General features: G+C 43.8%; 1 protein-coding gene across 1 annotated transcript; it reads left to right on the top strand.

Annotated features, from left to right (window-relative positions):
* The first annotated feature begins 24687 nt into the window (after positions 1–24687).
* Positions 24688–25455, top strand: LOC308643540 (cytochrome c, somatic-like). The gene has a single exon (XM_081283366.1). It carries the CDS (start codon positions 24713–24715, stop codon positions 25028–25030), a length of 318 nt encoding a protein of 105 aa, XP_081139492.1. The 5' UTR covers positions 24688–24712; the 3' UTR covers positions 25031–25455.
* The last annotated feature ends 749 nt before the right edge of the window (positions 25456–26204 follow it).

Here is a 26204-nt window from a genome sequence, read left to right as displayed (position 1 = left end):
CTATGTATAAATAACTTCAACATTTGACTAAGATGTACAATGCTAGTGGTTAGATTCACTTAGTAGAGTAGTGATAAATCATTTAAAAATAAAAAACAAATTTAAAATGCTCTGGCCCAGGTAAAAGGAAAGCCATTGGCTGTCGGAGCATGGATAAGAGCCTACTGAAACATTTCATTAAGATGTATTGCAAAAGTCAGAGGCTGTCTGGATTTATCATCCCCACCAGAAACCAATTTAGTCCCAATGAATCATGCAGAAAGATGGTATCTCAATTCTGGTTTTGCAACCAAACCCCAACATTGCAATTTCTTTCCCCCTGAACCAAGGTTATAAATCACGCTGTTCATAAGGTTGCATGTTCCCTAAGGGAAGGCATTTGAAACCAAAATATATTTTTTTCTCATTGCTAGAATGAGGTTAATTAATACAGTGGTTGGGTCGCAGTTGATGATTTCACTCCCAGGAATCCTGGGAAATCTATCTCGACTGGTTATGATTTCATAAAATCCCAACTCAAGCTCCCAGTCTGCGGCCCACTATGTGACCGATGAGTCATTGTTGGGGGCCTCCATGAACAGGAACTGAGCACCTACCCTTGAATAATGAAGGTATGGAACTGACCTCTGCTTGTAGAGTGAAAGCAAGGAAGTGCAGCTCTGGGAGTGGGCTTCCCCCAATGGGACTGGGCCACACCCCGCTGTTGGCTGTCACCCAATCCCTTGCTTTGTTTGGGTGGAATATTCTTGAAGGGCTTCCCCCAATAAATAGGAGGGTTTCAGGCATACTCTCTCTCTCTCTCTCTCTCTCTTTTGCCTGCCTCTCTGGCCTCCCTTGTGGGAGCTGAGGTCAAGGAGCCATCACTGAACCCCCCAAAAGGTATTTTCTGCCTCTGTATGGTTATTTAGTAGCCAGCCCAGTTCACCTGAGTGATCCTGGCTGATTCGGTCACATGTCACAGCAGGTAATCCAGTACCATCTATTGCTTTCAGCTTCTTGCTTTATTTGTGGCCCCCAAGGTCATTTCTTTTTTTTTAACCTGGAAATCAGGTTCTCTGCCAAAGGCACTTGAGTTGAGGAGGCTCCTGGGTCAGCCACCTTGATAAAAGATGGAGGAAGGAGTAGAAATGGACGCGGCCCATCTCCATCCCCACCTTCTGCTGTCAGGTGGCAAATAGAGAGCTTCCCACACCACAACTGAGTTTTTCTGTTCTGAGATGCAGCCATGTTTTTTTCTACCATGGGAAGTTAGTGGAGTTGATATGCCACTTTGAGATTTTTATATAAAAGGTCATCTGTCCATAGCAAGGGAACTGGGAGGGAGGAGGCGATAATTGCCTTGCAGGTTACCTTCTGCTCCTGCAAGGCATCTCCCACCTCCTGTGCCCGGTTTCCTGACCTATTTTATAGCATGAGTAGGAGCAATAGTTACTTATTCTTGTTAAATGTGAAAAGTTTATCCCAGACACCGAGTCAGCAAAAGGTTTTTTTTTTTTTTTTTTTTTTTTCCTTTTCAACTCAGGATGCTTCTTAGTTGAGTCAGGAAAATGTCTTCTTGGAATAAAGGGCAGTAATCATTCTACTTCCTCAGAGGTGGATTTCAGGTGGCTGGTTTTAAGCAAAACAGGTTAAACACAGACAAGCTTTCACAAAAAGAAACATGTTCATCCTCTTGGCTCCTGACACCCCTAAAAATGACTTCTTAAGCACATTTCCTCTTTAAGTCAACAGCTAAGTATCTCGACATTCCCAGGCAGGAGGCACTGTTGAGATGGCATCCAAGGAAGCCCAGGACACAAGCCACTTGGAAAGACTTAACGACCCTCTCTGAGCCTGGTCTCTGCCACCTGTATGAAGTGGATCCCAATAAGATCCCCCCACCTGGCAGGCATGAGACTAGAAGGAGAGAGTGCTACAGGGACAGGCAGGGCCAGGTGTGGAAATGGGAAGAGCACCTGAGCCTTTTCATTCTGTTTCTCTTGGTACAAACCGCCCCTCCCCCACCACTGCAGCACCAGCTGATGTGACAGGTGAGCAGCACCCACTTAAAACTTGAACACGTGATTAATACAAGAAGCAACTTCCCTGTCCGGCCTGGACCCTGTGCAGGGTGCCAGACAGCCCAGATCCTTCATGGCATCTCCTTAGGAGGGCTTGATAGGGAGATTTCGTGAGTTCTCCTTGCTGCTCCTGCTTTAGGATCACAGTACAAGCAGGCCATCTGATGCACATGCTCTCAAAATGGCCTTTGGACGGTGAAAGCCACTCACAATAGCAAGGTGCAGAGGCGCCTGGTGAGGGTTGTGAGGCATATGTGCTGGTTTATGTTTGGTTACTATGCTACAGGGATAGAAAGCTGATCAACACAGTCCATATTATTTTCAACAGCATACGTGCTGGTTTATGTTTGGTTACTATTTAGTCCAACAAGGTTTGGACCCACAGAGTGATGGGCAGACTGAGAGTGGTATTGGCCTCAGCTCCAACCCTCAGTGACCTCCACTCCTCATGAAGTGTGAGCAGCACACAGGTTTCTACTGACTGATAAGGTCTCCAGCCAGGGTTAGGCCCCCTGGCCTGGACAAGCAAGGACTAAACGATGCCTTCCTGCACTGCTACTCATGGCTGCACAGCTGACCTGAGACTCCAGAAATGCGTTCTGCTGGTGTCCAAGCCAGCGCTCTGCTTCCCATGAACTATACTTCTGTGGAAGTAGATCCTAGAACAGTGCCTTCCTGCAGGTTTCTCACCAAGGGAAAAATGATGGGGATCCAAAGTGAGAATGGGCTGGCAGAGACAAGGCATTGATTTCCAAAATAAACCATTAATTACTCAGGGCCATCTCAGCAATGGAAACCAAGATGAACTAAAGCTGCACACAATTGAGGATGCTCAGGCAAAGCCCTTCCCTCCTCCTGCCATCCTCAGAGATTCCTGGTATGTCTGGTATGTCTTAAAGGACACCCCAGAGGCTTACTATATGCAAATGTGCTCTATTACCTAAAATACCACAGTGCCTTGAATTCTGTTTGCCTAACTAATGCTGTTGTAAAAATAAATCAGGAAAATACTTTGAGTGGCATATTATGAATCCCACAGAAAAGGCCATATGATTTTTTTGTTTTTAAATGCCAGGCTTGAAAGGATTTAATTATATTGTTGTGACTGAGTCCACAAGCAATGCTCTGAAAACAGTACTTATTGTTTTGGAAGAGACTTCCTTAATAGATTACTTCTAAGTCAGTTTTAGCTTTGCAGAGAGTATAAAAAGTTTCTGTAACAGAAGGAACATGGCGGCGGGCGCAGAGAGATCAAGTCTCTGACCTCTTCAGCTGTGCGGGCATAGGGAGTCATAAACAGTCTAAATACTGTTTTCTCAGGATCACTAGGCAATGCTGAGCTGACGTGGATCTGGGGCGAACAGTCTGGGCCTCTCAGAACACACACTGAGCCCGGATCAGCTGAATTCAAGCTCCCGTTTGCCTACTTCCCGCAGACAAACAGCTGTGACTCAGCACTAATCCATCCGGCTGAAACATCTGGTCAGCCCTTCTGATCCTACAGAGGTAAATGCCAACCGAGCCTTCACAGGGCTTGGGAGAGACAGTAAGGACCCACCCCTTGCATTGGTTGCCCAGCAAAGGGAAACGAACTTTCGCCATTTGCAAGAGATACCACCATGGCAGAGAACTGACATCACCAGACTACAGCGGAGGAGATAACGTCATTGAAACCTGTGGCTACAGGTGTGTAATCCCCTAGCCTTCCCTCTCCACACTTTGGGGAAACCTTAAGGGCCCCTCCCAGCTCTCCCGTGAGCACGATAGCCAGACCGAGGGAATCAGAAGTGGCACGGGATCCGCAGCGCAGAACTCCCGGCTACCGCTCCCACCAGTGCTGACAACTGAGATCTCTTGCACCAGCTACTAGGGGCGTGGCTACCGGAGGGCAAGTAAAATTTGCTGAGGATTCTCAGCCCCAAGCTCTACAAACTTAGGGTCTGAGGGAATGGCAAACAGGGAGAGTGTGCCCAGTCGTTCATGAAAACAGGGCTCCCGGGAAGAGCAGACCTGGCGTGTAGCCAGCATTGGGGTGAGTGTCACCAGTGAGAGGGGCTGGGCTAGAGGAAAAGTGGGAAGTGACTAGACACAAGAGGAGGCCCTAGGCACTCAGGATTGGAGACTCGCCCAGTCTGGGAGGAGGAGCTGCTGCACAGTGATTGGTTCCCGCATATTGACAGGAGAAGCTTGGCCTGGTGGGCACAGCTCCACCTACTGGAAGAGAAGTTAATCAAACTCTAAGACTGCATTTGTTAGGCCATCCTCATATCCAATAAAATCGACTTCAAGACTAAGTTAATCAAAAGGGATAAAGAAGGTCATTATATACTGTTAAAAGGAACCATTCACCAACAAGACATAACAATTACCAATATTTATGCACCAAATAATGGTGCTGTGACATTCATAAAACAAATTCTCCTCAAGTTCAAGAATCAAATAGACCATAACACAATAATTATGGGTGACTTCAACACACCTCTCTCACCATTGGACAGATCCTCCAAACAAAAGTTGAATAAAGAAACTATAGAACTCAATATCACAATCAATAACCTAGACTTAACTGACATATATAGAATATAACAACCATCATCAAATGGATATACTTTTTTCTCAGCAGCACATGGATCCTTCTCCAAAATAGACCATATATTATGCCATAGGGCAACCCTCAGTAAATATAAAGGGGTGGAGATAATACCATGCATTTTATCTGATCATAATGGAATGAAACTGGAAATCAATGATAAAAGAAGGAAGGAAAAATCCTACATCACATGGAAGATGAACAATATGTTACTGAATGATCAATGGGTTACAGAAGACATAAAGGAGGAAATCAAAAAATTCTTAGAGATAAACGAAAATACAGACACAACATATCGGAATCTATGGGACACAATGAAAGCAGTTTTAAGAGGAAAATTCATCGCCTGATGGTCATTCCTCAAAAAAAGAAAAAACCAACAAATAAATGAGCTCACACTTCATCTCAAAGCCCTAGAAAAGGAAGAGCAAAACAACAGCAAATGTAGCAGAAGGCAAAAAATAATTAAAATCAGAACGGAAATCAATGAAATTTAAACAAAAGAAACTATTGAAAACATTAACAAAACTAAAAGTTGGTTCTTCGAAAAAATAAATAAGATCGACAGACCTTTAGCCATGCTAACGAAGAGAAGAAGAGAGAAAACTCAAATTACTAACATACGGGATGGAAAAGGCAATATCACAACAGATGCTACAGAAATACAGAAGACAATTAGAAATTATTTTGAAAACCTATATTCCAATAAAATAGAAGAGAGTGAAGACATCGATAAATTTCTTAAGTCATATGATTTGCCCAGACTGAGCCAGGAGGATACACACAATTTGAACAGACCAATATCAATGGATGAAATTGAAGAAGCCATCAAAAGACTACCAACCAAGAAAAGCCCAGGACCGGATGGGTATACAGCTGAGTTTTACAAAACCTTTAAAGAAGAATTAATACCAATACTTTTCAAGTTATTTCAGGAAATAGAAAAAGAGGGAGCTCTTCCAAATTCATTCTATGAGGCCAACATCACCCTGATTCCAAAACCAGACAAAGACACCTCAAAGAAAGAAAACTACAGACCAATATCTCTAATGAACCTAGATGCAAAAATCCTCAATAAAATTCTGGCGAATCGAATACAAAAACACATCAATGTTTGTTATCCCATTCCCCTCATAAACTCTTATATGTAGTTTTGTATAACAATGAGGGTCTCCCTCCATTTCCATGTGATTTCCCTTTTTTTTTTCTCCCTTTCCCTCCCGCCTCATGTCTCTGTTTAATGGGATAACAGTTACTTACCTCGACATTGTAAAAGCTATCTATGCTAAGACTCAGGCTAGCATCATTCTGAATGGATAAAAATTGAAGGCATTCCCTCTAAAATCTGGAACAAGACAGGGATGCCCTCTATCACTACTTCTATTCAATATAGTTCTCGAAACACTGGCCAGAGCAATTAGACAGACGAAAGAAATTAAAGGCATAATAATAGGAAAAGAAGAACTTAAATTATCACTATTTGCGGATGACATGATTCTATACCTAGAAGACCCAAAAGGGTCTACAAAGAAACTACTAGAACTAACAAATGAATTCAGCAAAGTGGCAGGATATAAAATCAACACGCATAAATCAAAGGCATTTCTGTATATCAGCAACAAAACTTCTGAAACGGAAATGAGGAAAAACACTCCATTCACAATATCCTCAAAAAAAATAAAATACTTGGGAATCAACCTAACAAAAGAGGTGAAAGATTTATACAATGAAAACTACAGAACCCTAAAGAGAGAAGTAGAAGAAGATCTTAGAAGATGAAAAAATATACCCTGTTCATGGATAGGCAGAACTAACATTATCAAAATGGAGATATTACCAAAAGTTCTCTATAGGTTTAATGCAATTCCAATCAAAATCCCAACGGCATTTCTTATAGAAATAGATAAAGCAATCATGAAATACATATGGAAAAATAAAAGATCCAGAATAGCAAAAGCAATTCTAAGCAGGAAGTGTGAATCAGGCGGTATAGTGATACCAGATTTCAAACTATATTACAGAGCAATAGTGACAAAAACAGCATGGTACTGGTGCCAAAACAGGCGGGTGGACCAATGGTATAGAATAGAGGACACAGAGACTAATCCACAAAGTTACAACTATCTTATATTTGATAAAGGGGCTAAAAGCATGCAATGGAGGAAGGATAGCATCTTCAACAAATGGTGCTAGGAAAACTGGAAATCCATATGCAACAAAATGAAACTGAATCCCTTTCTCTTGCCATGCACAAAAGTTAACTCAAAATGGATTGAGGAGCTTGATATCAAATCAGAGACTCTACATCTGATAGAAGAAAAAGTTGGCTCCGATCTACATATTGTGGGGTTGGGCTCCGAATTCCTTAATAGGACACCCATAGCACAAGAGTTAATAACAAGAATCAACAAATGGGACTTACTTAAACTAAAAAGTTTTTTCTCAGCAAGAGAAACAATAAGAGAGATAAATAGGGAGCCTACATCTTGGGAACAAATTTTTACTTCTCACACTTCAGATAGAGCCTTAATATCCAGAGTATACAAAGAACTCAAAAAATTAGACAATAAGATAACAAATAACCCAATCAACAAATGGGCCAAGGACCTGAACAGACACTTCTCAGAGGAGGATATACAATCAATCAACACGTACATGAAAAAATGCTCACCATCTCTAGCAGTCAGAGAAATGCAAATCAAAACCACCCTAAGATACCATCTCACTCCAGTAAGATTGGCAGCCACTATGAAGTCAAACAACAACAAGTTCTGGCAAGGATGTTGAGAAAAGGGTACACTTGTACATTGCTGGTGGGACCAAAATTGGTGCAGCCAATTTGGAAAGCAGTATGGAGATTCCTGGGAAAGCTGGGAATGGAACCACCATTTGACCCAGCTATTGCCCTTCTCGGACTATTCCCTGAAGACCTTAAAAGAGCGTAATACAGGGATACTGCCACATCGATGTTCCCAGCAGCACAATTCACAATAGCTAGACTGTGGAACTAACCCAGATGCCCTTCAATGGATGAATGGATTAAAAAAATGTGTCATCTATACACCATGGTGTACTACGCAGCACTAAAAAATAACAAAATCATGGAATTTACAGGGAAATGGATGGCACTAGAGCAGATTATGCTTAATGAAGCTAGCCAATCCCTAAAAAACAAATACCAAATGTCTTCTTTGATATAATCAGAGCAACTATGAACAGAGCAGGGAGGAAGAGCAGGAAGAAAAGATTAACATTAAACAGAGACATGAGATGGGAGGGAAAGGGAGAGAAAAGGGAAATTGCATGGAAATGAAGGGAGACCCTCATTGCTATACAAAATTACATATAAGAGGTTGTGAGGGGAATGGGAAAATAAACAAGGAGAGAAATGAATTACAGTAGATGGGGTAGAGAGGGAAGATGTGAGGGAAGGGGAGGGGGGATAGTAGGGGATAGGAAAGGTAGCAGAATACAACAGTTACTAATAGGGCATTATGTAAAATTGTGGATGTGTAACCAACGTGATTCTGCAATCTGCATTTGGGGTAAAAATTGGGAGTTCATAACCCACTTCAATCTAATGTATGAAATATGATATGTCAAGAGCTTTGTAATGTTGTGAACAACCAATAAAAAAAATACAATGGAAGAACATTTTATCACACACACAAACAAACTCAATATACTATTAATTTAAAAGACTGAGTGCAAAACAGTATTTATAATATAATAATATTTGTATATAAACAATTATATATTTTGGGAAATAATCCATATGTATGTATAAAGACTGAGAATACAAACAAAAATATTAATATTGTTGTAAAAAAATGTTTCTGTACATTCCTTCACCTCCTGCCAGCTACCCTTTTATCAGCATAATCCTGCATAGACCTGGTACATTCGTTCTAATTTTGAGCTAATACCACTGCATCATTATTAACTAAGGCCCCTAGTTTGCAAGAGGATACTCTGTTGTTATCATACATTGTGTGGACTTTGAAAAATGCCTTGTGTCCTGAATCCACCATTAAGGTTCCTTACATCATAATTTCTCTGTCCTAAAAATCCCTGGGCTCCCACTATTTATTGCTTCCCCCCACTCCTCCTAACCCCTGCCAATAGATCCTCTTTATTGTCATCATAATTTTGTCTTTTTGAGATTGCCGTATATTTGAAATAATGTAGTATATACCCTTTAGAGATTGACTTATTTCACTTAGCAGCATGCACCCACATTTCCTCCATATCTTCTCCTGGCTCCATGGCTCATTTTTATAGTTGAATAACAGTCATTGTGCAGATGTAACATAGTTTATTACGGTGGCATGGCATAGAGGTTTGAACTTCGTATGGAAGAGTACAGATCTTTGGACTTAGCTTTCTCTCCTAAAATAGAATGGAAAATGCTTTCCAGTTTCTTTAATACCCCTTTCCCCCCGCTTTCAGCTGTGAGCCCTGGTCTAAGCTTAGATAAGCTTAGATTAATGCCCATTAATTTAATTTGAGGTGTCTAACTCACAAAACTGAACACAAAGACCAAAAATATGCTGAGATGTATTCAAAGAAGGTGATTTTATATTTTATTTATATTGTTTTATTTAACCTTGCAATTTTCAGGGAACTTATCACCCCCATGTAGACACTTCAGCTTCGAGTGGACCAGCCCTCCCCCTAGAATAGCTCAACACACTACTTCAATGGACAAAGAAATTGTATCTTCTTAGCACATAGCAGAGCAGCTATGTTCCATCCTGTCTTGAGGGACCTTGAGGGACGAGGTCCCTAGGAGAGAAAGGAAGTGTCTTATGAGAATCTTACCCTTGGAGCGGGGTCATGGGTGGCCAGGGAGGTGAGGCTGAGGTGCCAAAGAGAAAGAAAGTGACATCGAATAGCAGAGAAGCCAGTGGAACTCTCAGAAGACACACAGTTTGGGGAACACTAAATATGGAGGTGGGGTGGCTGTGGTCAGCATTTGAGGGAGAACAAAAGTGCAGGGATGTGACCCTGCCAGTCTCCACACACTGACCCTAGAGAGAGCTACTCACTTGTGCTGAATAAGGACCCAGAGGCAAAAGAGTCCAGCATGAGGTGGCAGCTAAGAGGCTGAGAATTATCGGGCACTTTGCAAACCCTGGTGCAAACAGAAAGGAAAAAAAATGGGCTCAGGGCCCCATGGGTGCCCACAAACAAAACTTGCACCAAGTGGCTATTCCCTTTAGAAAGGGAACATGAGACTCCACAGGCCCTATATAAACTGAAAGCCAGCCTGAGGCTTCTCCATGGAGAAGCAGGGAATACATGGCCAGATACACGCCAAAAAGGGATTTTAAAAGTCAAGTACACTCCTTGCTTTATGCCTGCAAGGACTACTCAGGACCCGTGATTGCATGTGCCTCTGTGTTTAGAGAGGGGATGCTTCTCAATAGGACACTGTGGCCTGCATCTTAAATAACTTCAGAAAGGATCTAGGTTTGAATTTAAAACATTCTCAAGCTCATGTTGCACACATCCATGTTTATTTATGCCAAATGCAAACATCCCGAAGGACAATTTTGCATTTAGGTTGTAGAAAGGTATATATCCGAGACCAGTTCGAAAAATGCTAAGAGTCCACGTGGGCATGTTTGAGTTTGCTTCGCCTGTAAAGCTTACACCTGCTGCTCAGAGAAGAATTAGTCTCATAGCCCTGTCAGGGAAGACGAGCCAGAGGCTAAGCCATGGCCACCAGGTAAACAATGAGTTGGTACCAACAAATGAAACACACGGCTATGTTTGGATACAGTGATCAGGCGGCACTCCAACTAGTGTGGACCCCAACGTACACACTCAGGGTAGATTAAACTCAATGCATAGTGTTTATTTTCCACTGTGAACCAAACTGTGTGCTGGGTCACAAATATTTAAAACATAGTGGTGCATACCTGTGATCCAGTTACTCGGGTGGCTGACGAAGGACGATGGCAAGCTCAAGGTAGCCTCAGCAACTTAGCAAGACCTGGGGTTAAAATTTTTAAAAAAGGGGGAAGGCGAGGGATGTGACCTGTGGCAGAGAACTCTGGGTTCAACCCCTCCAACAAACAAATCTATGAGGTGCCATTTGGAGAGCCTAGGGATTGGGTGGGAAGACATAGAGGGTATGGACAAGACTCGAGCACTAGGTCACTTCAGGGAGACTGGGTGTGACGTTGGGCTCTTTGTGGATGGACAGTCCATGGATCCCTAGAGGGGACACTTCAGGTGGAAGAGGAAACAGGAATGGAGGAGGGGAGGTCCCCTGGTGAGGAGGGAGGATATGGGAGGTGGCTCTCCCTGAGTGAACTGTTTGTGCAGGGCACTGAGACAGCAGGATGGGAACACAGGGTGGTGTGCGGTGTCCGGGAGACGGGGCTGCTCAGTCAACCATGCACGAAATGATTAGCCTAGACTGCAGGGTGTCAGCACCGAGGCCCTCCTGCCTATGTCTGGCCTCACTGATGCTCCCAAGCTAAGGAAGTGCTATTACCTCACTCCCTGAGCAATCAACCTGAGGTCCAAAGGAAACGCAGCTTATTCAGTCACCTGGGAAATGGAGGAACCAAGCTGGACCCTCAGCAGAGCCCAGGAAGAGCTCAGCTGCACAGCCAGAGGACAGGTCTGAGCCCCAGCACTGGCCCTCACCACTGGGGGGCGCCAGAAGCACCTGGCTCTCTGGGCCTGTTACCTTGTCTGTGAAAGGGGGTGGTATTAGTGTCCTAGAAATAAATGAAAACTTCTAATGGAGTGTGTTTTTGGTAACAGGGATTGGACCCGGGGTGCTTAACCACTGAGCTACATCCCTAGTCTTTTTATTTTATTTTTTTCTATTTTGAAATAAATTGTCACTAAATTGCCAAGGCTGGCCTTAATCTTGGGACCCTCCTGCCTCAGCCTCTTGAGCTGCTGGGATTATAGACATGTGCTACCACGCCCAGGCCTGAATAGAGTGGGCCTCTGCAGAGACATTTAATAGTTACTGCAGATGATGCCTAGTAAGGCCATCGTCCACACACACACACACACACACACACACACACACACAAACACCCTTCCATCTCTGGCTTTTCAGGTAATGTGATTCCCACTGTCTGTCCTTGATTAATGACTCCTATTGACTTGGGTGGGACATTCTCAGGATGAGGTTTGATCTTGCTGTGGCTGCAAGTGTGCCTGATTAAACACAGCTCCTGTGAGACCCCCGACAAGGCCCACAAACCTTGGAGACACTGCTGCCATGAAGAAAACACACAAGGGAAATCCCAAGTGGTTCCATCATTGGGCACAGACAGTGCCAGCGTGTGCTTGGGTTTAAGAGGCTCTTGTGTTCCCTGAAGAGGGCACACAGCCCCTGATTTTGATGTAATGAGCATATGCTGGGATTAATCAGTGTGATCAGTGCAGAGTTTATTAATTCATGCATTAGTGTCTGTGCTGGGTGGAGGCTCAGCCAGAGTGAGGCAGCGCTGGTCTCAACCTGGCCCCTCACAGTGAGTCAAGGCCAGGATGGCCGAGCCTTTGGGGCCTGGAGCATCGTGAGCAGGTAAAGCTGTGTCAAAGCATCCCCGTCCTGGTTTAGCAGACCAGGGCTGTTCCCTGGTGGCAGAGGCCCCGAGTGCCCTGGAGACTCAGGGTTCTGCGGTCATTTATTTCCACCCCCGGTGGCTGAAGGCAGCTGCTCCTGCCGCAGCCCCAAACTGGGTCCTGTAGGTGCAGAGGAGCCCAGGAGGAGAGGACAGGGCACCAGGTGCTGTCACACCAGTGTCACAGGACCTCTGGGTGAATGGACAACAAGGGGCACATCTCTGCAGCCAGTAACATCCAGCCACCTCCTGCTTGTCATGTCCTGGCTCTGGGTCAGCTCTGCCAGGACAGGGAGCTGGACCCAGGGCTGAGTGCCGGGCACACCACATCCTTAGAGCAGGGGCGGGTTATGGGTTCTGTCTCCACACATGGTACAGAGGATGCGTCTGTGTGCACCTGGGGAGAGTGACACCTGTGCCTGGTGCAGTGATGTGAGTGGCCCTTGGTGACAGTGGGATGAAGTGTGACGAAGGTAACATCAGGGGTGATGAGATGGAGAGACAGAGTGGGGGACAGGGCTGCCTGAGACAGCAGGGCAGGGCAGGCTCCCTGGGAGGGCGTTGGGGACACTGTCCTCTGAGGAGGAAGAGGCCAGGGATCCCAGTCAGGCAGAGAAGAGGGGCCCCTGAGGCAGGAGCAGCAGGTGTGGCTGGCTTCAGGCACAGAGGCACCCGGGTCACCCTGGTGAGTGCTGACCAGCTTGTTGACAGCAGGGCCCCAGGAGGTGGCTTTGCAGCACTAATCTAAACCAGCTGAGCAGCAGGGCAGTCCCGGGAGATTTGGGGTTTGCTCTTCTCTCACGGCAGATGGAGGCAGATGGGTCCTGCAGCTGCCCCTGCTACATCAAGGAAGCAGGGAAGGCGCTGTGTCCAGAGGAGACTCAGCTGAGCCCCCCTGGGTGCAGAGCAGAGCTGTGCTCTCGGGAGGGGCTGCTCCTGGTTTCACAACAGAAGTGCTGTGGGCCCGCATCAGGGTTGTCCATGTGGCCCATGGTATTGTGCACCCAGGCAATCCCACGGTCATTGTCGAGCCCCTGTTTGCAACTCTTACCCATTCTCAGGGCAGCTAGAAGCTTCTCTACTGCTGTTTGGATCTTGAGTGAAGGCTTGTGTATTGAACCCTTGGTCCCAGCCTGTGGGGACCCTCTGCAGGCAGCTGCACCTTTAAGAGGCAGGACCTGGTTGGAGGAAGTTAGATCATTGGCTGCACCTTGCGAGGATATGGGAGTCCAGCCCTTCCTCTTCCCGCCTTTGCTTGCTGGTCAGGTGAGGAGGGCATCTTGCTCTACCATGCAGCCCCGCCCTGTGCTGCCACAGACCCCAAAGCAGCAGGTCCACTCACCGTGGACTGAAGCCTCCAAAACCCTGAACCCAAATAAACCTTTCCTCTCTTTAGGTTCATCATCTCAACTATTTTGTTATAGCCAAGGAAATCTGGCTTTTTTAAAGTTTTATCATATTTTAATTCTATCTTTGGTTTTAAGAAACCTTTATGTCTTCCAAAATATCTGTGTTAATTTACAATTTAATATTGACTTGTGTCATAATAAAAGCTTACTTCACCTTTTCTAGTCAATACTTCAAATTTCTGTGCCATTGGAGGAAAGACTCAGCTTTTAGACAAAGCCAGGGTTTGTTTTATCTGTTCAGCTGTTTAAATTAACTACTGCAAAACACCCAGGTATATCAGAATCTTAGCCATGGGTCGTTGGGGTCCAAAATAATCTAATTATAAGGTTGATAACCTTAATGGAATTAATTAAAAGTCTGATATGCTAATATTTGGAGGGAGAACAGCATAATATGTACACCATAAATCTAAGTTCAAAAAAGTTTAGATGTTGAGCAGAAATGTGATGATATGAATAAATACCTTTAAATGAGATGATGGTAATGTGGTTATTTTATTCTTTAGTTTTTGAAAGTGTACATTTTGTCCTTAACAGTGCACTTCAGCATAATGTGTGTTTTCTTGGGAAAGCTTATGCTGACCTGAGGGGTAGAGTGGGATTCACTTGGTATTTCAGTAGCACGGCCTGTGTGCTTCCCCTGAACGTGGACTTCTCCTTCCCGATGATGGCCGACCTTTAGCAGTTGGAGGCACAGTCTTGACTTGGGGAGGGGGTTCTAGCTCCCGTGCACAGCAGGACGCTCATGATGGGTTGTGGCTATGGTGAGAAGCCTCACTGAAGAGTCCTATGAATGGAACAACCCTGTGGATGTAGTGACAGGGTGTGTGTCATGAGAACACCAGGGGACACCATCCAAGTGGAGCAGCACTGGTTCCGGGCACCACCTGCCATGAAACGGGGAGTCCTGGCTAGACCTGGCTCGTCCCCAGCTGAACTGGGCTGCTGGCAGAGGCCACTCTAGTACCTGAGCCTTGTGAGCAAGAAGAGCTTCTGGAACTAAATCCAGTAGTCTCTGTGGCGGTCTGTGAAAATGTCCCCTCGCTCCGAGACAGTGCCCCATCCCTTTCCAACAGGAGTTTGACTGTGGCCGCACCCACCACACCTCTTGACACACAGGAGATGTGGTTAATACTCATGTGCCCTCTGAGCTGTGAAACAGCCACTCTCTCTCTTCCAAAGCCTTGGAACACATTTTCAAAGCTGAGTGAATTTGGAGTCTCCTGGATCGCCATCTTAGTAAGCGCTAAATAAATGTAATTTTTCTTTGCACTTAACCAGGATGATTTTATCTCAGTTGACAGGAAATTGTAAATAGCGCTGACAATGTAATTAGCTCTCGTTTATGAGACAGTAGCTCATTATGACTCAAATTTCCATCCCTTTCATCAACAAGCTCATCTGTTTTTCTGACAGAAGCCCTCTCTGTGCTTTGGAGGGGGGCCTTTTCCCGGAGAGATGTCAGGGACGTGGGTGGATAGGAAGTGGGCATTTGTGGGGCTGGTGGCAGCACCCAGTGGAGTGAGTCCCGAGTGGGCCCGCACCAGCCAGAAGAAGCCAGCACCGTGGGAAGTCTGGAAAATCCATTTGACTCCTGGGTTCTGCACTTGCCTGAATTTCAGGGCAATAATAACAAATAAATCATTGAACTGACTACCTCGGCTCATCTGCATCTTCATTCAGAGGTAAAAGGGAAAGCCAGGCTGTGACCCCAAGAGCCTCACCAGAGAGCAACCAGGGGAAAGCTATGTGAGGCTACAGTGTGGAGAGAAGCCCTCTGCCCTGGGTAGAGGGAGAAAGCAGGCTGGCAGAGTGCCCTGTAGTGTGTGCCGAGCCAAGTGGCTTATCCCTGCCAGGCCTCCTCCAAAGGCTCAGAACCTGATGGACCCATTAGGAGTCCTGATGGTCACCAGAGTGGGAATTAGCAAGGGATTTGGGAAACACCAGCAGTCTGAGAGTCTCTGCAGAGGGGCACTCCATGTCCCCTGAGCCCATCACAGTGACATTTCTTCCTACTCCCAAGAACTGCTCTAGATTGGGGCTGGGGCATTGAGGAGGGCAGCTAAATACAGGTCAGAGCTAAATCTCTGCTTCCTGTTAGTTGGAAGCCACGCCCTGCAGCTCAGGTAATTGGAGCCCTGGAGAGTTGTGCAGGGCTCCCTCTAAGGAGGCACTGCAGTGTCCTGGGTGTCCTGTGCAGCAGCCCGAGGGCCCAGGGTACACAGAACCAGTCAATAGAACTGAAAATAGCGGTGACTCTGAGGTTGCACACTATTTCTTGACATATAGAAATCTGCTTGTTTGCAGATGAGAAGCCCCGGAGCCTGTGGCCTCTTAGGTCTTGCCAGGCCCCATTACAGGCCCAGACAGGCAAGGTCGCCTGTCCTGCAGTGGTCACAGGTGGGGACATTTGCATCTGTCTGGAGATGTTGTGTTCCTTGATCCTGGTTAATCTGCTTAGATATTCTCAGCCACTGTACCTCTCAAGGTTGTCCCCAAAGGTCTCTAGAGAGAGAAAATCCCTCTTGCCAAGATATGAACAGATTTTCTATAGCTAAGGAGCCGCCTCAGCCTTACTAGGAATTATCAACCACTGGATTTTTGTAAGGTTAATGGTCCTGTGGTCTGAGCATCCCTTTAGCCATGTGCTGTTGTAGATGCCAGAGAGGGTGCCCTGGACACCCTCAAAACATGGCCATGCTCGGGGAGTGGGGACTGAATGGGAGCAGCTCAGGTTCCAACAAACAGTGGCTGTTCCAAGAATGAGGACAAATACCCAGTTGTAGGGCTGGGGAGAGGGCGAGGGGAGAGTAGTTCACAGAAAAAAAAAAAATAATAATAAAAGATATGTTTATTTCAGATGTGAGCGAGTCCTCACTGTTTTCAATCAAGCTCCCTATAGTAGTTTTTTTGTTTGTTTTATTTATTTTTATTTTATTTTTTTAGCAGTTCTATGCCAAATTGCCACCATCTCATGATCTAAAACAGATCAGTGGTGAGAAGAGATACCCGGGCCTCTGGGTTGACACTGGTGTCAGAACTCCAGGGAACTCCTAGAAGGTCAGGAGAGAATTGCTTTCCCCTTCAGTCTTGTAGGAGCTGTCCGAACCCCACAGCCCACCCTCCAACCTCAAAAGCCAGCACAGCCTCACGAAGTGTCCTCTCAACGCCTCCCCAGCCCTGACCCTTCCACTGCTCCTGTCCACGATTCTCTACATTAAGACTTTTTAGCCATTGAGATATGTTAGACCCACCTAGAAAATTCTAAATAATCTTCCTCTTTTAATGTCAGTTGACCAGAGTCCTGAATTCCATCTGCTGCATAGTGCCCCTCCCAATCTAGAGTAATAAAATAGACTTATAATCAATTCCCATTGTGTTCTGGATTAAGACCTGGGCACCTGTGGGGGGCGCCCCCTCCATGCATTTCCATCCATTACCCAACTTCTCAGCTCCTCCCCTGAGCACCGGGTCTCAGCACAGATGCTAACCTTTCTTCCTGCATGGAGACCAACACCTTCTCTCACCCAGAAGACAACTATTCAGCCAAAGTGGGGCAGAGATCATCAGAGTGGAACACACGGAAGGTTTTCCTATGACCATCTAAGATGAGTTTTTAATGTTAGAAAACTTCAACCATCAAACAACAACCCCCTGACCTTTATGGCCAAACATGACATTTTCACCATTGGAAATAAATGAGCTCAGAGGCACTGCACAGTGGGAAAACCACCAGCTTTCAGGGGCTCTAAGAAAATGTCTTTTTTTTGTACTTGCCTCATTAAGACTTTAGCACTTCTGGTTTTTTTCTTCTTTTTATGTTAAAATATAAAGGTTCTTTAGGCATTTTCAGTAAAAATGCATGAGTTACAGGAGATGTGGTTGCAACTGCACGTCTTGTGTTGAAAGCTAACTCCTCACTGTGCCCCTATGTAGTGATGGAAGGTTAAGATGGATTCTTGTCTTTAAGTCCAGTGACCAAGAGGAATGTAAGGACAGCCTCAATGAACCAGCATTCTGGCCTCCCATGTTGGGATGCTCACAGCACACATTCCTTGCACAATTAAAGCTATCAGCCTCTTTCTGGATGTAGACGTGTCCCACATCCTAGATTGCACTTGATAGAAAATGACCTCAAGGTCAAGACTGACATAATTCTGGAATGACCTAACTGTTGTGTTTTATTTAATAAAGATAACATGATAATTTATATGCAAAAACTTCAGATAAAAGTAACATCTTCTAAATATGACTGAATCAGTATTAAAATCTTAAGAGGACAAATACTTCAATAATGCATTTTATAAACTACTTAAAATGTCTCAAAACTTTGTGAAGTGTTTGATACACACCTTTTATAGAAATTGAATATTTTAGAACCGCTAATTTTGAGAAATCCATATGACCCATTATGATTTTATGTGACCATCTCTGGCTAAAGCACACTGTGTTTCTCCACAACACAAAGGAGAAAATTCTGTTAATCATTGTACCACCTTTATTTGGCAGAAATTAGCATCAAAATTGTACCTGATTCTAAGAAAGTAGAAGATTCAAAGACTCATCCCAAATCCTTTGGTCTTATGTGCAGAGCTGGGACTTCAACTGGAATTCTGCTGAGTTGGTAGGTTTGTTTTCATATGTATCTTGCTAATTTTTCATATTTTTAAATGTGTCTCCCAAATAAGAAGTAAAACCCACAGCTATATTTCTTGTCTGATTAACCTTAGGAATACGTGAAGCAAATGGTTCTTGATCCACAGTCTTACGCATCTTCCCAATGGATAGTTCTCATTATAATTTATTCTATTTTTTAAAGAAAACATTGTCTGTGCCAAAGAAATGAGATTTTTCTGTAAAAGCATAAATAGACACTTTGAAATTTAGAATATACTAAAGAAAATATGTATAGAAACTTTTTAAACAAATATTTTAAAAAGGGATTTTTGCGTTTGGTGAATAAAATTGCCTGGTTTAAGTTTAAGAAACTTTCAGAATTTTAATATTAAACTAGATGAAGTATAATAGAATAATCTGAAACAAGTGGGAAAAATAAAATTGAATATAGCAAATTCAATCGGGATTTTAGAAAGCAAGGAAGGAGGGAAAAAGTGATTATCTAATAAGCACTGCTTCTTGAGGTGTCCAGGTCTGTTTCTGGGATAGAATCTCTAAATCCATAGGTCACAGCACATGACTGGCTGTTATAGGTTAGATATGAGATGTTCCCCAAAAGTTCATGTTTGAGACTATGCAAGAATGTTCAGCGGTAAAGTCACTAGGTTAAGAGAGCATTCACCTAGTCAGTACATTATGGGAGGTAAAAATAGCAGAGGCCCTTATTATAGATCATAAAAATGACTATGACTGTAATAATAATAATAGTAGTAAAAATATAAAATTACCATGTGACAGGTGCCCATGTACTTTGCATAGATTATCATTTAACTCTCACAACTCAACTTTATGGAGTAGATCCTATTATTATCCTGATTTTAGAAATTAAATATATCTTTAGTAAAGAAGCCAGGCAGTTTAGAAACCGATTCAGAGATGGATGGAGGATGGAGGGTCTGTTACTTTCCTAAACTTAACTATTCACCTGTTAGTGGGTTTACAGTCTCTTTCCTGATCTCTTGGAGACCAAAGGCTGCTCCACTTTGAAAGCAATGGCATGGAGGAGAGGTTACTTTAACAATGGCATCAGCATGATCTATTGATGTCCAAGTCCTTCATCCCTCCAGGTAACACACGCCTGGCCTCCACCCAGGAGAACATGTGTTCCTATTTAGGGGCAGCTCCAATGCCTTGCCCGAACTTCTCGGAACTGAATAAGAGACCCTGCCCCCAAATGATGAGCAGATCAAATGGGAGAAACAATTTTCTGGAAGCAGTTGGAGATCTTGGCTCTGAGCACAGGATGTGACAGGAGAGACACCTGTGGCGGGTAGCTGCCTTCATCCGTGGATTCTTTCCTTCACTGAAGCCCATGAGCATCGAGGTCAGAGTCTGTGGTTGGCATGGGGGCACTGTGGTATAGCCATGACCCAAAGGTCACAAATCCTCTGTCCCCATGGGGCATATATTCAATTAGGGAAAAATGGTCAATAAAACCAATACAAAAATACAAGATAACAGCTCTCCAGGCAAGGAGTCTGCTCCGATGGGTCATAAAGCAAAGGATAAACTAGACCATCTCTGGGGAGGCAGAGTTTTAGTTAGAATGTCATAAAAGTCCTTTCTGTGGAAGCAATACTGTGTCAGAGTCCTGAATGCAATGAGGCCACAGGGAAGAATTCATTCCCGCAGAGGGAAGACAGACTGCACCTGCCTTTAGTGTATTGTTGGTGACCTCATACAAGTAAACGTGTCCCAGAACTGTTCACCATCTGCTCCTAGCTGCAGATACTCATTTGGGTCTGGGAGTCTGACACCCGAATGCCAGCAATAGCTACCTCGGGGGAGTGGAGTGCTGGGAAAAGGGGTTCTCTTTCCCTCTCTGTGCATGCTAATACCTTTAAATCTTCTCCAACAGTCTCATCATCACGCTTGCAGATTGAAAGCATGGAGGGACTTGCTTTATTTGTGGATCTCACTTACTCCTTCAGATTTATGCCATGAGTCTTGAAACTAGATGAGCACATATTTCCGACTCCTCTTCCTGTAACCAATGAGGAACAACTTCTGGACATTTCTTTAAGGGAAAGGAAGCTACTGATTCTTTGCAAACTCAAACCATTATATTCCCATGTCTTGAGGAGATAGGTAAAATTACCCTCACTGCACAGCCCCTCAGCCCCTGGCCTCTGATTTTCCAATGTGGTTGCCATGGAGACCCCAGCACAATGGGTAGCAGGGCAGAAGCTTCGGGTGCAGGGATAAGAGAGATGAGCCTAATTGTGATGGCAAGCAGAGGATGCCAGGGTCTGTAAGCGTGGGCATGCTGCCATCACTTGGAGGAAGGGCAGGGAAACCTCTCCTGAGCACCAGGAGTCCTAACAAGCTGCAGGGTGGAGCCAGGGAATCTGACCAGGAGGAGCGCTAACCCTCTCCCCTTGGCTCCAGGTCTAAAGAGGACACAGGGAGCCAGTGGCCAGCTCCAGGAATATCATCTAGTGACCACAGTCTCACAAACAGGAACGTTGCAAGAAGAGACAGCTCTTGTGATGTGGACTCGTGTTTTGGAAATCTATGCAGAAACAGGGTTTGAAAACCCGAGAATTGTGGGTCGTCTTTACTCTGGTGGGTTTTCCACCCAAATGGTGAATCTGTGTTGGAATGTTTTTGTCTGCTTCTGGAATCATTTCCCTATTTACTATGCAGAATATATAAGGAACATAAGAAAATCCAATAACAACTACCAAAATAACTCCAAATAATCCAATTAAAAATTGGGCAAAGACATGAGTAAGACTTCTCAAAAGAACAAATTCAAGTGATTTGTGGGAAAATGCTCAAATGAATTAGGGAAATGCAAGTCAGAACCACAATGAGATATCATCTCAATCCAGCAAGAATGCTTTTATTAGTAATTAAGAAAATAACAAATGCTGGCAAGGATACGGAGAAAAGAAAGGGACTCTCACACAGTGTTGGTAAGGACAGTTTGGGGGGGTCTCCCATGCCATCACTGCCTGATTCGTAACAAATGACTGTCAACAGATGAACGGGTAAAAACAATGTGGTATGTATGCACAGTGGAATATTATTTGGCCATAAAGAGTGTTATCCTATCATGTTAAGTGAAATTAGTCAGAAAGACAAATACCAGATGTTCTCTCTCCTACATGGTTGTTAAGAGGTAGAAGTCATTTGGAGTGTATAATAATGACTACTAGAGGCTAAGAAGGGCAAGAATGTGGGGAGGTAGAGGGAGGCCCCATACTTAGACATGATGGCTAGAAGGAATAAATTCTCATTCTGCAGAATAGAGTATTTTAATAGTTCACAATTTCTGTTAGATAATTTATTAATGCTTAGAAGACAGGAGCTCAAAGCCTTTAAACACTCGGTAATAATACGGAGATGGAAATGTTAATTACCCTGATTTGATCAGTACATATTGTACACATGTGTTGAAATTTAACATGTTTCCCTATAAATATATATAATTATTACAAAAACTCTTTTAAAAATGTTTAAGAGGAGGGAACAGTTAATGATCCTGACTTGGTTATTACACACAGTATTGCATGGATTGAATCAATACTGTATCCCATAAATGTATTCAGTTAAAAGTGGAAAAAATAATTAAAAATTAATACTGATTTTACTACCAAAAAAAAAAAAATGAGAAGGAGGGTCATGTTCAGGAAGAGGTGAGAATGCCCCACAGTCAAGGAGTAGAGCAATTATCTGCTCAGCTGCTGCCAAGCATTGAATCTGCAAAACCAACTAATGCTCAGGTGTTGTTTGAGTGGTGACTAAGATCTGAAGTAGAGGAAATTTCCAGTGTTGTTTAATAACAAAAGGTCTTTAAGAGCCACATCAATGTTATGGCAGCACAATTCACAATAGCTAAGCTGTGGAACCAACCTAGATGCCCTTCAGTAGATGATTGGATAAAGAGAATGAGGCATATACACAATGGAATATTACTCAGCAGTAAAAGAGAATAAAATCATGGCATTTGATTTTATGGATGGCATTGGAGAAGATAATGCTGAGTGAAGTTAGCCAATCCCCCCAAAACAAATGCTGAATGTCTTCTCTGATATAAGGAGGCTGACTCATATTGGGGTAGGGAGGAGGAGCATGGGAGGAGGGGCATTAGAGGAATAGACAAACTCTAGATAGGGCAGAGGGGTGGGAGGGGAAGGGAGGGGGCAGGGGGTTAGCAAGGATGGTGGAATATGATGGACATCATTGTCCAAAGTACATGTGTGAAGACACAAATTGGTGTGAACATATTTTTATATACAACCAGAGATAGGAAAATCGTGCTCTATATGTATAATATGAATTATAATGCATTCCACTGTAATTTACTTAAAAAAATTAATTAAAAAGGTCTTTAGGTACTCAGAACTCAAGTAGATCCCCCTTACATACTTCCAATTTCAATGCCAGTTTTTACTCCTTTAAGATATTTTATTTTCTCAACTTAAAAGAAATGACATAGGGGTGGAATTTCAGTGAAACAGTACCATTTCAATGGCTGGTCAGAGTAGGGGACCCTGTGGGGTGTATGTCGACTCTGCATTGAGGCTAGCTCTCGGGACCCCACTAGGGCTTTGAGGTAAGCATCCCGCCTGCACACGGGTTTGTGCCCAGGGACAGTCTGCAAAGAGCCTGTGGATGGCACCATGTCTAAGCCTCTGGTTGACTCGTGCAGTCTGGATGCTGAAGACAGTGAGCCCTTCTGCGTAGCCACGGGAACAATATGCAGGGAGGTGCTCTTCAGTGTGACCTGAGGCTCTGGGTTGTCTCTACACTGCTTTATAAAAATAAACCCATCCAAACAGAGAGGATATTTTCAGTTTCAGTTGAGAAAACAATGCGAATCTCAACCACTGTACAGCTTTCCTTGCCCGCCCTCCCAGGTGCCTGGTTTGAGGACCACTGTAGAGGCCAGTGAGAGGCCCCTTGCAGAGGTAAATGGAAAACCTCCTCCTGGGAATGGAAAAGTTCCGTGAGAGGTTGCACTACTCCAGAACCAACTGTGAATTAGCTCTTTGAAGACTTATTGAAGGAGCCGACATAAACCCATAGCTCCAAATGCTATGATGGCCGTCAGATGGATAGAAACCCGCTTTTCCTTCTCTAATTCTGTGCCTGACAACTGACTGTGGGGGGCTCATGTGTAGGGTCTAAGTAAACATTTTAAACCAGGCAATGAAGAGTTACATAAAAATAAAAGAGTCAATGAACTGGAGCCGGAACAAAAGAAGGCAGGGGGGGCACAGGTGCTCCTGGGGGGAGGGCAGGGGGCTTGCAGAAATCCTCTCTGCCACTGGGAAAAACTAGAAAATCTGCACTTGAAAAGAGTTATTGGAGGGCATCTGAAGTTACCACGGTAACCAAGACGTGGACACAATCTTCCACAGGAGGCCAACTCACTGATAGGAGCTCCTCTCCTGGAAGGATTTTCACTGTGAACTCAAAAGAGGATCCTAGCAGCCAGGCAGAAGGCCAGGCCTCTGTCGCAGCCAAACAGGTGTCCAGAAGCCTCCCCAGGGTGCTAGACACAGCTGGAGTTCAGACCTCCAAAGCACCGAAATGATGACCCCACAGAGAAACGAAAAATGGCGTCATCCAAGGCTCAGCCCTGCTCACAGGTAGGGTGCACACCGACTCTGAAACCCGCTGTGCTGATGTGCAGAGAAGACCCACAGAACGTTGCTCCTAAGGGGCTTCTTGAGAGGCTGAGCGACTTTGTGGATACAACAGTCAAAATTAGAGATGGAGCCTGCCAAAAAGTCAGGCTTTAGCTACAAAATCCAGGTTTATCACCATCTATCCTAGCTGGAGGCCTAAGGCTGGGTTCACAAAAATCTAACTATTCCAATAACTTAAGAAAACTGTGAAGAAAGCACATAAACACACAGAAGTGCCTTTGGACGGCTTTCCAACCTTAGGGATCCGTGTATAGAGAGGAGGCCACTGGAATTCTTTATTCCAGGGGACACACAAGGGGAGGTTCCATGGAACATTCTATCCCCAAAAGGGCAAAGGGGTAGGATTACAAAGGAACAGGTAAGTGTAACTCAACCCCAGCAGGTGACACTTACTCCTGGAGCCGCACCTTGTTATCCGAGCTGGGTAACCCCCAAGTGACTGAAACCTGGCACTGCCTGTGCCAGACTGAATGCAATAATTGTTCAGAACCCGGTACATCAGGACTTGACAGCTCCCGAAACAGGTTCTCTATGGGCAGCCCTAGATGACAGCGAGCCAGGGTCAAGGGCCAACCAGAAATAAACCCTTAGACAAAAAATGATGTTTTGGCCGATGCCAGGGTCTCGGAGTGGAGCTAGCACGGGGTCGGCTGGGCTGGGAATGGGCAACCAACACCGGATGTCTTGAGATGGAGCAGAACCGTAACTAGAATTAAAAATGGGTGATGTTGAGAAAGGCAAGAAGATTTTTGTTCAGAAGTGTGCCCAATGCCACACGGTAGAAAAGGGAGGCAAGCACAAGACTGGGCCAAATCTCCATGGTCTGTTTTGGCGGAAGACAGGTCAGGCTGCTGGATTCTCTTATACAGATGCCAACAAGAACAAAGGCATCACCTGGGGAGAGGATACACTGATGGAGTATTTGGAGAATCCCAAAAAGTACATCCCTGGAACAAAAATGATCTTCGCTGGCATTAAGAAGAAGGGAGAAAGGGCAGACCTAATAGCTTACCTCAAAAAAGCCACTAATGAGTAATAGCTACTGCCTTATTTATTACCAAAAAGAAATGTCTCTTGGTCTTTTTATGTGCACCATAATTTAATTGATGTGATACACCAGAAATCAGATCATGAATGACTGACAAAATTATTTTTGTTGGACAATCCTGATTTAAGTAAAACTTACTTGTAGTTAAATTAATATTTTGGTTATATTCCCACTTCAGTAAATTCTATCACTGTTTCCCCTTTTTAAAGTTGTGGTTGGACTTAATTAGTAATGTTCAGTATTTCACAAAAATGGTGAGTGACATCTGAAAACTGGTTTTATATTTAGTTTTATAGAACATTATGTGAATATGTTTAAAATAAGGGGGAAATCCCTTCACTCTCAGAACCGAGCATGATTCATATTTGTTTCAGTTTGTGTTCATTAGCCTATTAAAGGTTGAAGATAAGGAAGCAGTGTCTACTTTATATTTTTGTTGACCATGCCAATTTAATTAGAATTCCCTGTATCTAAAATGCTGTTCTTTCCTTATGGAAAGGCATTTTTAGTTTGGTTTATGTATGATATTAAATAAAGAATATTTAACACTTCTCAAATTTAAAGTTGATCTATAAGTTCAGATGCTTTTTAAGTCAGCATAATACAGTAACAAGTTAGACCTTACTTTTTAATTCTTTATTTTCTAAGACTAAGTTATCATTCAGGATTGTTTTTAAACAACTATTCAGAAACAATACTATGGAACATCTAGGTGGTTGGTAGTGGTGCTTTTTGCCAACTTATTAAATGGAAAGATTAAGGTAAAAGAGATATACCCATCAATACAAATTTGTAAAATACGTTACCATAAGATTTAAAATAATTAAAAACAATCACAGATCATGACAAAAAAAAATGATGTTTCAAACCAACTCAACTCAATTTGTGATTGGATTAAGGTTAACTGCCCTCAATCTAACCACAGGCCCAAAGCTAAAAACAACATGCCTTTAAAAGACTATGACAGTATTGAGTCTCAATTTTTTTTTAATAGAAACATCCAACATTAAATTAAATCACAAACCTCCAGAGAATCCAGAGACATTAGACTCGGAGAAAAAAAAGCAAGCAGGAGACTCAAGAGTTGTGCCAATATTTTCATTTTAAGGATGGATTTAAAGACTATAATTAATATATTTAAGAAAATAGATGTTATGGAACT

This window comes from Spermophilus citellus (genome assembly GCF_964194105.1).
Source record: "Spermophilus citellus genome assembly, chromosome: 3".
Classification (NCBI taxonomy): domain Eukaryota; kingdom Metazoa; phylum Chordata; class Mammalia; order Rodentia; family Sciuridae; genus Spermophilus; species Spermophilus citellus.
Note: the sequence above shows the minus strand (reverse complement) of the source record. Positions and strands in the feature narration are given on the sequence as shown.

What these genes read in the sequence shown, in the direction of transcription:
- LOC308643540 (XM_081283366.1), top strand. Translation starts at nt 24,713, where the DNA reads ATGGGTGATGTTGAGAAAGGCAAGAAGATTTTTGTTCAGAAGTGTGCC.